This window comes from Anopheles arabiensis, chromosome 2 (genome assembly GCF_016920715.1).
Source record: "Anopheles arabiensis isolate DONGOLA chromosome 2, AaraD3, whole genome shotgun sequence".
NCBI lineage: Eukaryota > Metazoa > Arthropoda > Insecta > Diptera > Culicidae > Anopheles > Anopheles arabiensis.
This window is the reverse complement of record NC_053517.1, coordinates 98,927,840-98,943,029: the sequence shown is the minus strand read 5'-3', so window position 1 is coordinate 98,943,029 and position 15,190 is coordinate 98,927,840. Positions and strand designations below refer to the sequence as shown.

At 51.9% G+C, this 15,190-nt stretch overlaps 1 protein-coding gene across 3 annotated transcripts in view; it reads left to right on the top strand.

Moving 5' to 3' along the window:
- The window catches only part of LOC120901033 (triple functional domain protein), a 68,656-nt gene that overhangs the window by 11,276 nt on the left and 42,190 nt on the right, over window positions 1–15,190 (top strand). For all 3 annotated transcript variants that reach the window (XM_040308741.1, XM_040308746.1, XM_040308751.1), the window contains exons 3-6: window positions 2,048–2,660; window positions 7,948–8,610; window positions 8,685–12,009; window positions 12,093–12,421. In XM_040308741.1, coding sequence (XP_040164675.1) covers window positions 2,048–2,660; window positions 7,948–8,610; window positions 8,685–12,009; window positions 12,093–12,421 — 4,930 coding nt within the window. The remainder of the gene's footprint in view (window positions 1–2,047; window positions 2,661–7,947; window positions 8,611–8,684; window positions 12,010–12,092; window positions 12,422–15,190) is intronic.

Sequence of the window (15,190 nt, the reverse complement as noted above, 5' to 3'; positions counted from 1 at the left end):
ACAATTCTGAGATCAGCGCGGCCAGAGGAGGGCACCATTTGGTTTGTTTGGTTCTCGTTGGTTTTAGTGGGTTATAGGCGCTTTATGGCGAGACCCTAAAGTCTCGCCTAATAATCCCGTGAGAGTTTTCGCTTCCCGACTACGATGGGGGCAATTCGACCAGTGCGCCTTGACATGAACGCAAATGCGTCCAAAAATAACGCAAAACAAAAGCCGACGGTCGTCCCCATCATCATCATCATCAGCAGCAGCGGGCAGCAACGTGGTCGTCGTCCCGGCTGTTTTGGGTTTTTTTTGTGTTTTCTCGAATCGAGAGGAAGATGAGGACGTGTGTATGCAAACGACGACTCCCCTTGAAGGGGGGGGTGATTTCAATCATTCTAAGACATTCCGGTACAAGAGGAGTGAGAAATTGGGTGGAGGGCTTTCACTTCACCGTTCATGATGTTTTGTTGGACGGAAAGATCATTTATTGCGTTGCTGCTTCCCGTGCCGGCGGGATCGATTGGGGTTACTCTCTAATGATCGGGATCCACTTTAAATATTTTCGAGATCGAGAGCGCCCGCCCCAACCTCAACGGTTGATGAGAGACGGTGGGGTCATTTATCGCTTGGTTGGCTGTAGTACATGCTCTGCTTCAGCATTTTTGTACATATCAGTAATGAAGCGCTTAGATCGGGGTTTCGCTTAAGATGACCTAAAAAGATTTGATTTAGATTATGGTTTAATATTCTTTCTAATCCAGGACTTTTGAACATTTGTTACAGGTTTGGGAGTTTCTTGATATTTCTATTGTATCAATTTTACTCGTTTAATGCTTTCCGTCAAGAGCTAGTCTCTCTCATACAGGTTTCTCTGTAACAGAAATCATTTTAAATTCGATTCCTGATTTCATTTGTTCAATTTTGATTTTCTAACAATACAGTTGGTACAAGAAATATAAATCGTTCAATTACACGTAGCAGCACACAGCACTTTCCAAACCCGCTCCGCTGGACGGATGCGTGCGGGAAGGTAATTTTTCTTTCCCAACTTTTCTCCGCCGCATGGTCTGGGTGTGTATTGAAACGAAACAGAAAAACACTGCAAAATATTTCCCAACATCACTGTTGTGTTCCGCGCAAAAGAAAGGTTTGCCGTCGTTTTTGGGATTAAACTAAAGAAAGAAAGAGAAAGAGAGAACATTCTGAGTCCCTCTTGAAGGGGCACGGAAGGCAGAAATTCAATATTGAACCAACGTGCATCGCAGCACACATTGCTTGCTGTCTTGACTTTCAGCACCACAATCTCGTCAGCAGCACCCGGTCTAGTTCTCCCCGTTCCTCATACCCGGCCAATAATCAATTGACTTTCAGAGAGTGTGTGTGTGCTGCCCTTAGTGTGCCGGCTTCTTGTTTTGTTTCGTTATTTTTTTTTTGTTTGGGCGGCCAATCTTCCGTTTTCCGCTCGGTCGACGGCGACAACTACTGGACCGGACTTGTAAATTAGTCGTCCCCGTCACGTCAAAGCAGTCCCACCAACGCACAAGAAAGAATACCAAAAAAAAACCATTCGCACCACTTTTGGACGGGCACACCGTTGTGCCGCTGTGTGTGTGTGCTGTGTACTACTTTACCGACAACCACAATCTTGGTGGAAAAGAAGAACACTAAAAAAGTGAACGAAACGTCAGATTGAATTTAACACTTCCCCCGCGGACGGATCTTTGCGTGCGAATTTAAATCGCCTCCGTTTCTTTGGCTGTGCGTCTTCGTTGCGTTCGTTGCCTGCCAGCGGTAACGATATAAAATTGATTTCCTTTTCGCACCTTTGGTTTGCTTCGATTCCAAACGGTTTTGCTACGATTTGGCGGCCACTAAACGAACGGTGGATGGATGGAGCGCGTGCAAAAATGGCAACACTGTTACCCACACACACACACACAAACACACACGCGCGAGAGGCAATGCCTTCTTGCGCATACTAATTAGCAAATCTCCTTATTTAAACAATTCTTCTCTTTTCTTTTTTCCCCTCTTTTTCCCCTTCCACCTGCACGGCCGGCAGCGATGAAAGCAAAAGCCACGGCTTCACCATCATCGTGGACATGCGGGGCAACGGCAATACGGCGGCAAGCGCCAAGATGATACTGAAGGTGCTGCAGGAGAACTTCGGCACGGACGTCATCCACCAGGCGGTCATCATCAAGCCGGACAACTTCTGGCACAAGCAGCGCTCGTCGATTGCCAGCAACAAGTACAAGTTCGAGACGACGACGATATCGATCCAGTCGCTCGGCAAGCTGGTCGAGCCGTCCCAGCTGACGTCCGACTTCGAGGGCTTCCTGCACTACGACCACGCGGTGTGGATCGATCTGCGCGTCGCGTTCGAGGACTTCCTGTGGCAGGCGAGCGACATCCTCGACCGGATCGACGATCTGCAGGAGGACCTGACGCACTCGGAGTGCCCGGAGGACGTGAACGGGGCGAAGCACAGCATCGATGCGCACAACGAGATGAAGCGCAAGATACTGAAGCTGCCGATCGAGGACCTGGACCTGCAGGGGCAGAAGCTGCTCGGCAAGCTGACGACCTACTCGAACCGGAACGATGACGGGTGCCATTCGGCCCCGCTGCCCACCAACTGCATCAATCCGGACGTCACGTCGGCAATGAATCAGGTGCGAGAAGAGTCGTCGGGACTTTCGGGGGATATGGGGGGGATCGGGTGGTTCAGATTAGTTGCGTTCTTCGAAAAGAGGGAGTGCCTCTTGGGAAAATCTAGTTGAGATTGAAACTCATTTATCGCCCTAATTAGTACCGATTTTGCTTTCGGAAGCAGCAAACCAAACAGATTACGGGTGTGGGCCACAAAATCGAAAGCTCTCTGTGGTGTGGTGTAGTGGTGGGGTAGCTATAATTGGGTCGTGTGAGGTTACGGAACCACGAGCAACAACTGTGTTGAGCTGAGACTAGGCAGTGGCACCCGGACGTATATCGGATCTTGTTGCTTTGTTGAGCTATCGATCCGAAAATAAGCGCAAAAAAAGAGGAAAAGCTAATCTCTGCCAACGCCACATCCATCCATCGTTCCCTCCCGAATGGGGGGTTTGGTAGACATTTATGGGTGAATTATTTTATTGCCTTCGCGCTGTGCACGTTCCATCTGGGACGGGGTGTGGAGTGGAGGGCGCCGAGACACGGCCTAAGTAATGATGCTCTACATGAGCGGATTACATTTCAAGCGCGCGTGTGTGTGTGTTTTTCATTCACAAACTCTTTTCTGGCACCCCCCAAACGCATAAGCGTTCTGCTTGGAAGGGTACGCGCCGGGTTAACGCCACGCCGCGAAAAGCGGCCGCGCAAAGTCATAGGGATAGGTGTGAATGCGATCGACCCCTTTGGGTCGTCTGTAACCAAACAGTTGTACGTAATAATTTCACTTTCACTAGCGGTGGTTTGGAGGCACTTTGTTGGTTCACGGTACGCCCTCGCCCATGGACACTGCCGCCGACAAGCGTTTGGTTCGGTCGAATTGCTCAACAAAGCGCATCGAATTTGCGTAATGAAGTTCTGCTCCCGGGGCCAGCCGTGCCCTGGCCGGCTGTGGCAATAGCGGCTGGCCGCGTTGCGTTAGCTGGCCGGAATTAGCTTGGCGCGAGGGGAACGATGATGATGATGATGATGGTTCATTTAGATTTCAAGAATGCCCAGACGTGCGGCCTGCGGGTCTGCTGCATTTCTTCTTTTGTTCTCTCTCTTGAAGAGTCTTAAACCACCTCTTGTTGTGGAAGCTTCTTAACACAGGGCTGGCCGTTCGTTGCGGTCATAAAACGTTATTACCATCCGGTTTGAGCGTTTTTTTCTGTTGTTATTGTTGTTTTGCTCAATCTCTCCTATTGCGCCGACACGTCTATTGATGATGTGCGTTCGGTTCAGCGGCGTGCTATTGTGTCCATTTTCCATATGGTTTCTCGAGCGCGTAGACACACGGGTGAGAAAACCGGCGGCGTTTCGTTGTTTGCTACAACCGGAGAGGTCGACCCCGGCCCCGAAGGGGGTTTCGCTCGCCGAAAACCAAAGTGTAAACAATGAGGCACCCAAATCGTTGCGCTGAGGGGGGAATTTAAACCGATTGTGGTTGAGCTAGGGAGGGAATATGACGGCATTTAGCCAAGCAAAGACGGTGCTAAATCATTTCATTTCGTGAATTAGAGAACAATAATCGTTGCGTTATGAGCTGTCGGGGTTGTTATTTAGAGAAGAACAAACAGCGGTTTGTTTCAGATTGAGAAATGAAACCCAAATGCTGCCACCATTGTTAGGAAAAAAGTCTGTTTCAAACAAGCACGACTAAACCCCCCCCACCCGTTCCGGTAATCTCACTTTCGGTACGCATAAATCCGTCAGTTTGTTGTCAGTTTGTTGCATGCTTTTCCTCAATCACTCGCTGACCATCACTCGGTGATTGTTGAATGAAAGTAAAAGTCATTTTCCCTTTATTAAAAAACAACCTTTTCCGCTTGCCAAGGTTGTGATTTTGCTCATCTGGCTCTGCTGTTTCGCCGTGTTTTGCAATTAAGATGAAGCGCGCTGCAATTATTCTGCCGGTCGGTCGACAGCCTTCGTCGGCGCTAAATGGTTGTTGGAAAAGCTAGCCAACCCAATTGGGGATAGAAGGCGTTCGATCGATTTTGGCCCCCCGCAAGCGGTGGCACTCGTTAGTTTGCCCTGTTGCCCATCAGCGCAGGGCGAAAGAATCAAAAGTTTTGCGCTAAGCCTGATGCTGCTGCTGTGCGCGCTTGTTTCATCCGCGCCCCGACCGACTAGGGAGCTCGGTTCGCTGCTGCGAAAGAGAGAGTTTCACTTTTTCCGTTTGTTTATTCATCAAAAATGATGGCAATTAATTCACCGATTTAATCACAGCCATTCAGCCAGAGTCAGCGTGTTGGGCCGCGCAGGCTCTCAACCATATCGACATCTCCACCGCACCTTCAAGCAGTCACCGTTAACAGAGACAGTAACGTGTTGTTATGTGCGCACACTTTGCACTTACGAAATACGCGTACGGTGTTGGCGTTTAGTGGCTTGGCACCGAAAAGAGAGAGAAAAGAACGCACAAAACACAAACCACCAAACCATGCTGCTCGCGGGGGGGTGCCGAATGGGATAATGAAGGGGGTGAAGAAAACTCTCTCACACACAGACACACACACAGAAATAGTGGAAATTATCTAATCAATTCCGTGGACTGTGAGGAACGGTGCTTTCACGAGCATTTCCACCCTTTTTCTTTCCGCGGAATCGCGCGAATCGAAGAAAAGAAACTATTACGCGCGTGCTCCCGGGGCCACCACCATCACGTGCCGAAAGGTGTATTTGCTAGCCTGCTAAAAATTTGCTGGCACTGCAATTAAAAGGGTCTTTGGATTTGTCGGTGGTGGTGGTGGTTCCGTGTGCCTTTCCATCCTTTTAGTTGCTTCCGTCTAGTGATGGGAAAAATGAAATCGGAATTGATTCCGGTAGGCGTTTTCTGGAATCCCAAATTTTCTGGAATTGATTCCGGATAGTAGGTCCGGAATAAGTTTCTGGAATCGATTCCAGAATCAGACCCGTAATCGGAATCGGCTCCGGAATTAGTACTCGAAGCGGTTCTGGAATCGGAATCGGCTTCAGATTCGGAATTGGCTTCGGATTCGGAATCGGCTTCGGATTCGGAATCGGCTCCGGAATCGGCTCCGGAATCGGTTCCGGAATCGAAATTGGATTTGGATACGAAATCAGAATGGGTTTGGAAATGGAGTCACTTTCGGCATCTTCATAAGAATAGGCATTTGGGTCCAATAACGTTACGTATTGATAGCCGCAAAGAATCAAAATTTATTTGCAAACGATCCATTCTATTGGAGATTCTCAGATGATTTCGCTTCTGAAACATCTTATTTCAATTAAAGAGCTGATCCGGATCATTCCGGATCTAAATACCTTTTTTGGAGTCAATCCAGATTCCTTTACCGGGGCAAGTTGCGATTCCTAGTTTGATTCCGATTCCGGAGCTAATTCTGATTCCGGAGCCAATTCTGCTTCTGGATCCAATTCTGATTCCGAAACCGACTCCGGAGTCAACTCCGGAATCGATTCCAGAGTCAACTCCGGAATCGGCACCGGAGCCAACTCCGGAATCGGCGCTGGAGTCAATTCCGGAATCGGCACCGGAGTCAACTCCGGAATCGGTTCCGGAGTCAACTCCGGTATCGGTTCCGAACTCAATTCCAGAATCGGCAACGGAGTCAACTCCGGAATCGGTTCCGGAGTCAACTCCAGAGTTGGTCCCGGAATCAACCGGTAGGTCCGATTCCGAGCTCCCATCACTACTTCCGTCCATCGGAATCCATCGTCTGCTCGGACGAACCTGCTGACGATCTCCTGTCTGCAGGGAAAGGTTAGGAAGGGCGAAGTGTGCTAGGACCACCGGGAATGTATGTGGAGGCCTCTTAATCGTCGCTTAATTTTTATCTCGCACCCGTTGTGTTTCTTCTCATGTACGCGCTCGATGTTTATCTGAAATTCTATCATCATCACCAAGCGAAGAATGGCACAGGGCGGAGTAAGCGGACGAAAGCGGAGGGGAAGACGGCTCACGAAACACGATCCCGTACGGGCTACTATAGTATTGTGCCGATGATAGCAATCCAAAGAAATACAACCGAGATGGATGGGAGAGACAGAGAGCGGGATTTAATGGATGGGTATGATGCTGAGGGTGTTTTCTTTTCTTTTTTTTAATATCTATCACAGTGCTTGTTGTGGACAGGTTGGGAGGCGCTTGTTCAGGTTCAGGGAGCGTTATTTTTCAATAACACAAACGGAAAGTGTGTTTTGCTTTCAGAATGGGAAGAGGCATTGTTTTGAAATTCGCATATCTGTTCTCTCCCCCTTGGGCGATAGGCGGCGAGCAGATCTTGGTGTGTGTGTGTGTGGTTGGAGAGATGTTCTAGATTTTTGCAGCGAGCTTGTTTTTGCAATCACATTACAACTGAGAAATTCGTGTTTTGATGGCACGTTGGAAGACAAATCGGGCTTTTCTTGGGTTATGTCCATTTTGCGGAACGAAATGCAAAAAAATCAGCAAAACAAGGCGAATGAATGATATTGTTTTGCACTTAGCCGTTCGTTTTTTGTCTACATAAAGAAGGTCAGCATTGTGCTGTTTTCTTTTTTCCCCTTTTTGATACCAAACATCGTTAAATCGCTTCCAGTGGCAGCGACGAGGTTGTTCTGGTTTATTTATATATACCTAGAGGGTTCAACAATAAAAGGTTCGCATCAAGGCCCGACGACACAACCACTATTGCGTGTGTAATCCAATTTGCTAAAACTGGTAAGGTTGGCTAACCCTGCAGCCCAAAACGCTACGGCAGCAAAAGCGTATCACACTGCACGCTTGGAGCGTAGTGTAGCGGCGAATGGGTTGAGTTTTAACGAAGAATGCTAACCTTCTCCCTGTCTTCCTAATCTCATCAACGAAGACGACGACAGCAACGATTGGGGGTACGGTGTTCCTGGATTGGGTCAATCGAATTGCGACAAAGTTTTTTGTCGTGCCGTCGTCTTTGAGACTTTTACTCCAGGTTTCGGGTTGCTTCTTTTCCCTCGAGAGCTATTTATAGACGATCATAAAACTATTATTTCCGTCTCTGTTCTGTAAGGGATTGTTTACCCACTCCCTTCCGGCGTAGCACTCAGGTAGAAGTTACCTGCTACTGCGCCACAACCAGGGTCGGGTTCGCTGTCTGTGGGTTAATTGTATTTAAATTGACGTTGTATATGGGTCAAAGCGACAAGTGCAACACCTCTCCATCCGCCTAATGCTATCCAATTTGTCGCAAACGTGCATTACACTCTCCTTAATGTACATATTTTCTAATTACACTGTGCTTCTCCCTCTCTCTTTGGCTCTCTCGACAGGTCCTGCAGCAGCTCGAAACGACGCGCAACGCCCAGCAGCAGCTGCTGAATCTGTGGCAGCACCGCAAAACGAAGCTCGACCAGTGCTTCCAGCTGCGCCTGTTCGAGCAGGACTGCGAGAAGATGTTCGACTGGATCCTGCACAACCGGGACGTGTTTCAGGAGACGTACGTCGAGATCGGGCATAACTACGCGATCGCGAAGAACCTGCAGGAGGAGCACCAGCGCTTTGCCATAACGTCGCGCAACGTGTGCGTCAACATCAACCGAATACTGGCGGTGGCGGCCCGGCTGTACGAGGGCAACCACTACGCGGCGGCCCACATCCGCACGCTCGCGGCCCGGTTGGACAAAACGTGGAAAGACTTCGTCACCACGCTGGACGAGCGGACGGCCGTGCTGACGCTGTCGGTCGTGTTCCACCACAAGGCGGAGCAGTACACCGAGAGCGTCAGTAGCTGGGCGGCGGCCTGCGAGGCCACCATACCGACGCCGACGAATGTGGAAAGCCTGGAGACGGCCATCGGGACGCACCAGTCGCTGTACGAGGCGATGTGCCAGGCGTACACGGAGGTGCACTCGACTAGCAAAAAGCTGCTCTACCAGCTCGACCATCTGGTGCAGGTTTGCAATCAGCCACCGATTGTGAACACACGGAAAAATGTAAGTCCAAGTCTTCGGATTGGTTAGCCACGCCTTAGGAGCACTTCAATGATGCTATTTTTATTTTATTTTAGGACAACTCGCATTTCAACGGTGGCAATCCGGCGGCCGACTACAGCGAGGGCGCCTCGCACGTGCTGGCAGTGATACATCAAATACTCGGCCACCACCGGGCGCTGGAGAGCAAGTGGCACGCGGGCAAGCTGCGGCTACACCAGAAGCTCGCGCTCCGCCTCTTCCAGGAGGACGTGAAGCAGGTGCTGGACTGGCTGCAGAACCACGGTGACGTGTTTCTGCGAAAGAACAGGGGCATCGGCAAGAGCCTGCAGAAGGCCCGCATCTACCAGACGAGCCACGAGCACTTCGAGAATGTCGCGCAAAACACGTACCGCAACGCGGAGAAGCTGCTGGCGGCGGCGGAAGAGCTGGCCCGGTCGGGCGAGGTGTCACCGCAGGAGATTTTCTCCGTCGCGCAGGAGCTGGAAACGAACGTGGCGTCGTTTGCGGAGCGGGTCGAGAAGCGGCGCCGGCGGCTCGATCTCGCCGTGGTGTTCTACTCGAACGAGAAGGAAATCTCGGCCTGGCAGGAGCAGCTGCACGCGGAGGTGACGAACGAGGAGTCGCTCGAGCTGGCGAACGAGCATCTCGAGGGCACGGAGCGTATGCTGGAGCAGTGCAAGGAGCAGGAGGAAAACACGCTCAAAACGTGCATGCAGGCGATCGCGCAGGGCGAAGCGCTGCTGCAGGAGCTGCGCGCGATCGAGGAGGAGGACAGCTCCGGGTCGCTGACGGCGGTGCAGAACGCGCTCGATCGCATACAGAAGAACCGGCTCGACCTGGAGGGGCTGTGGCAGACGCGCCGCATGAAGATCGATCTGTACCTGCGGCTGCGCATCTTCGAGCGCGATGCGCTCGAGGTGTCGTCCCAGCTGGAGATGTGGTCGGAGGAGCTGCAGCACACGGAGGTGTCGCGCGACTTCCAGAAGACGGAGCAGTTCCTGCGTCTGCACAACGAGTCGGTCAACCAGATGCAGACGACGACGTACCAGGTGATGAACCAGGGGCACGAGCTGATGCAGCTGTTCGAATCGTCCGGGCTGCTGATCATGGCGGACGCGAACCACACCGCCCAGACGCGGGTCCAGTGCCTGCTAGAGTTTCTGCACGACCGCGAGCTCGACCTGGAGGATATGGCGGAGGCGAAGCGCATCAAGCTCGAGCAGTCGATGCAGCTGTGCCACTTCCAGAACGACGCGAACCAAGTGATCTCGTGGATCCGGAACGGGGAGGCGATGCTGATGGCCAACTTTTCCATCCCGAACAACTTCCAGGAGGCGGAGCAGCTGCGCAAGGAGCACGAGCAGTTCCAGGTGGCGATCGAGCGCACGCACACGTCCGCGGTGCAGGTGAAGTACCGGGCCGATGCGCTGATGAACGCGAACCACTACGATCCGCAGAGCATCAAGGACATTGCGGAGGACGTGACGAAGAAGTGGCAGAAGCTGGTGACGTGCGCGGAGGAGCGCCACAAGCTGGTGACGGCGTCGCAGAACTTTTTCAAGACGGCCGAGCAGGTGTGCAGCGTGCTCGACAGCCTGGAGAAGGAGTACCGGCGGGAGGAGGACTGGTGCGGTGGCGGCGGCTCCACCGACAAGGGCCAGCAGATAGTGCAGCTGATCTCGAAGCACCAGGAGCAGAAGGAAGCGTTCCTGAAGGCGTGCACGCTGGCGCGCCGCACGGCGGAAACGTTCCTGAAGTACGCGAACCGTTCGCTGCAGTTCTATCACGTCAAGCCGACGACGGTGAACAGCGAGTCGCGGGTGAAATCGATCCTCGAGAAGCTGCTCGCGCAGGAAACGCAGGTGCTCGAGTACTGGACGCAGCGCAAGAAGCGGCTGGACCAGTGCCAGCAGTTTGTGCTGTTCGAGCGGTCGGCCAAGCAGGCGATCGAGTGGATACACGACACGGGCGAGGCGTACCTGTCCTCGCGCAAGAACAAGCTGTGCTCGAGCCGGGAGGAGTCGGAGCTGCTGCTGCGCGAGCACAACGAGTTCAAGAGCACGGCGAAGGAGACGCGCGAGCGGGTGAAGCTGCTGATACAGCTGGCGGACACGCTGGTGGAGAAGGGCCATGCGCACGCGAGCTCGATCAAGCAGTGGGTCGCGACGGTCGACTACCGCTACAAGGACTTCAGCCAGCGGATGGAGATCTACCGCTCGAATCTGGAGAAATCTCTAGGCCTACCTGGTATCATACAGCAACAGGATGACAATAACCTTAGCAGTAGCAATAGCAGTAACAATAGTAGTAACAGTAGTCTTAACGCGGGCCGCTCCCTTTCCTCGGCCAACTCCAGCTCGGGCATCTCGTCGGGCTCGGGATCGTACGCGAGCGTGATTGCGGTGGGCGGCGCATCGCCCGTACCGGCGGGCGGTGTGACCGGTGGCAGCAATGGGGATGGCAGCAGTAGCAGCGGTCCCTGCTCGACCAGCTCAACAGGCACGTCCGCAGGGTCCGCGGGTGGCTCGGTGCTCGAGTATCGCCATTCCGACCCATCGCTCGAGACAAAGCTGAACGCGGCGGCGGCGGGGGCGGGCGCGGTCGGCGCCGTGCAGAAAGAAATCAACGAGGAGAAGCGCAAATCGGCGCGCAAGAAGGAGTTCATCATGGCGGAGCTGCTGCAGACCGAGCGCACGTACGTGAAGGATCTCGAGACGTGCATCAGCGTGTTTCTGCGCGAGCTCAAGAGCGGCCAGCAGGTGCCGCCGAACCTGGTCGGCCGCGAGCACATCCTGTTCGCGAACATCGAGGACATCTACCAGTTCCACGAGAAGATCTTTCTGCGCGAGCTGGAAAAGTACGAAACGATGCCGGAGGACGTCGGTCACTGCTTCGTGACGTGGGCGACCAAGTTCGACATGTACGTGCACTACTGCCAGAACAAGCCGCAGTCGATGGACTACATGGTGCAGCACGGCGGCACCTACTTCGACGAGGTGCAGCGCAAGCACAAGCTGGAGCATTCGCTGCCGGCGTACCTGATCAAGCCGGTGCAGCGCATCACCAAGTACCAGCTGCTGCTGAAGGATCTGCAGTCGTGCTGCGACGAGGGCCGGGGCGAGATCAAGGACGGGCTGGAGGTGATGCTGAACGTGCCGAAGAAGGCGAACGACGTGATGCACCTGTCGCTGCTGGAGCAGTGCGACATGCCGATCGACAACCTCGGCGACGTGGTGCTGCAGGACTCGTTCCTCGTGTGGGACACCAAGCAGATACTGATCAAGAAGGGCCGCGAGCGGCACGTCTTCCTGTTCGAGCTGTACATACTGTTCTCGAAGGAGGTGAAGGACACCAACGGTACCGTGAAGTACATCTACAAAAACAAGCTGCTCACATCCGGTAGGTCGACGGATAGGAAGGCATTGATTGGATGCTTTACTGACTTGTTTTTTATTTATTTATTGTTGGTTTCCCCGTTTTAGACTTTGGCGTAACGGAACACATCGAAGGGGACGAGTGCAAGTTTGCCATCTGGACCGGACGAGCCCCGATCCTGTCCGACTATCGCATCGTGCTCAAGGCGAACAGCCTCGAGACGAAGCAGCTGTGGGTGAAGCGAATGCGCGAGGTCATGCAGGAGACGTACTTCTCCGGCACTTCGTTTTCGCTGCTCAAATCGCCGGCCAAGGTCAGCGGCAAGAACTTGGGCCAGCGGCTTTCGAAGGACATCGACGATACGCTGAACGACAACGATCAGGACGGCAGCTCGCTGGCAAGCTTCGGGTCCGGCAACACGACCGACAGTGAGAAGGTAAGTGAAGAGCGTCCTCAAATCAGCGGTGCTGCATACTTAATATGCATTGTTGCGACAGTTTAGATGCCCCGAGTTGCTGCTCTTGCACAGAAGCATAATGATGGTGGCTTAATTGCAAACTTTTCGTGGAAAACACCACAAAGGAAGTATCGGTTTATGGAAGCTGTTTCCACCTTGTTTGTTTTCTTCATCGTTTTGATACTGTAGCTATAAATAGTTTCCATCAGCGAAGGAAATGTCTTGCGCAAATGTGACAGTAACAGCGAGCGCCAAATGCCCCCCGGCATGATTTATTCCGTCAAGCTCATTAGTTTACCGTAGCGCGCTTCACATTGTTAAACAGATGCTGCCATGTTCGTACCGATGCCTAAGCTGACTTCCAAGCTGGTTGGAAGCCGGAGACGAGCATCGCAAAAATGTTTCCATTGCTCCGTTGTTAAAATTTGCATCCCTGCATTTCCGTCTGACCAGCGGGATGCAGCACAAATGGCGACACCGATGTGCAAACACTGCGGTACAATAAATACGGCATCAATGTACCCGAAATGTAGCAAACCAGACGAAAGGCAAAAGAAACAGAGAAACAACCAACGTGTGCTTTGAAAGACACGAGAAAAAAGCCACATCTTCTCCTCTCGAGCGCAGCGCAAAGCGCGTGATACACAACTGTCGACGGCACGGATTCCGTAATGAGTTTCAAGGGTGTTATAATGAATCCTGCACACTCAGTCAAGTGTTTTGCTTGGGAATCATCCATCCGCCTTTTTTAAAAACAAAAAAAGGGGACTGTGCAGCCAACCACCCTTGTCAAATACAACTGCAACCGATTTGAAAAAGCGTGCACAAAGGGGGTAGCGCAGAAATATCCATCCGTCTGTAACCGGGACGGGGATAAACCTCACAACCCCAAAAGAGACGGTGCCATGCTCTTGTTGCTGCGTTGATGAGTTGAGAAAACAAAACGCCCCGTGTTCCACACCTCTCCGCTACCTCCCCCGAGATATGGTGTGTGGAGGGCCAGTGTGTTGAAAAAAGAGCCGAGAGCATATGGAAAAAGGAAGCTGGAAGAGGGGAACCTCCCTCCCCCCAAACTGCGAGCAAAAGCATATGCACTACAGCACAGCATCCGCCACAGTGGCCCGTTTTGATGAGCATGCGTCGAAAGTAAAAGTCCAACGCAAAGACACGGACGAATGCCGGTCGGGGTGGAATGGTGATGGAGAGGAAGGGGGGTTCTGCAGAGTGATGCCGGATGAGTTTAGCGGCATTCCCCCGTCCCCCACGGTTTTTGTTTGGCGGATTTGTGATTTTTACTTAATTGCTCCGCGTGATGAGAGATGCGTGTTGGGAATTAATGCGGTGAGCTTGTGAAGCAACGCAACACTGGATTCGTTTTAGCGTTTTTGTTTGTATTGACCGTGAAACGTGACCGTTGGAATTGGTTACACACGCAAAAGTAGCTGGTATAACAAACAAACAAAATAAGAATGTACAAATCACCAGGCGTCTCCATTGGAAAAATGCGATCGCTTAACTCCCGTGAGCCGTTTCTTCCTTCTTGTTGTCCTCTAATCTGAAGCAACAAATCGTGCCGACCTGTGGGAGGTGTCTCGCTAGCATCGGTGTGTACACCGCCGCCTTTGCTCTCTTCGCTACCGATTACATAATAATTTTATCATCTCAGATTGGATCCAAGGACATTCCTTTTTTTTTTCTTCGTTCTTCTACTCTGGAGAGGCAGTTACGTTCCCGACACGGTTTCATCCGTCTCTCTGTGTTTCCCGTGAGACACAGTGTGTTGTTCCGTATGCTGCTTGTTGTGTCACGCATTCGCGCTATCGCGCGCCTCACACAACAATCCTTTTTCTCTCTCTGTTTCGTCTGTGCCGAGGCTGCCGGCTTCGAGCTTTCACTTACTTTCTCTTTCGCCGATCCACAAATTCTTTCTCTCTCTCGCGCGCGCTTACGCTCTTTGTTTGTTTGGGTTTCCAGTTGTGATGCGCCCACCTTTAGCTCCACTAAACCAGAACCACTAGCGTGGGGCGGATTGTGGTGATGATACGAACGTAACGTTAGCTTTGCTCGCTCTCTAAATCTCGGGAGAACAATCTCACACAGACACGGTATTTGTATGTGGGAAAAGGATGCTGTGTTTGCTTTTTCGGGAAGTCCAAATGCCGCACTACTTCCTGGACCTCTCACGCATGCAATCGCCTGAGCGCGCCTGTGGTCAGATGAATTGTTTGCAGATTACTTCCATGTTTGCCGTTTCACGATGGCTTTCTGGTGGTGGATTAGATCTGTTTTCAAATTTTGCTTGCTATTGCTTATCTAAATTAAGTTTCACCTTCTTTTACGTCGCGAATCTTTGCTTGAATTTGATAAGATCTCCATTTCCCAAGATGTAACCGTATTAGAATGAGCAAGAAACGAAGCAAACAGCTTGCCGAATACATAAGATTAGCTAGCACGTCAAACAACCTTTCCGTATTAGTACTGTTATCTGCATCATCATCATTGTCATCTTCCTTCCCCCCGGGGGCGCATATCGGATGGGCAAATGGGCTGGCGATTGTGGTTAAAGTTTTTAATGTGCTGCGCACTTGAGCCCACGAAGCCATTGAAGAGTGTGGAGGTGTGGGGTACTGCATGGTACCGTTGAAGAAACCGTTCATATTCACACAAAGCCAGGACAAAAGGAGTGGTGTAGTACTCGCATTGTCAGCAGGTTTGTTTGCCTTGCCGTGGTAGCCCATATTCTCGGTA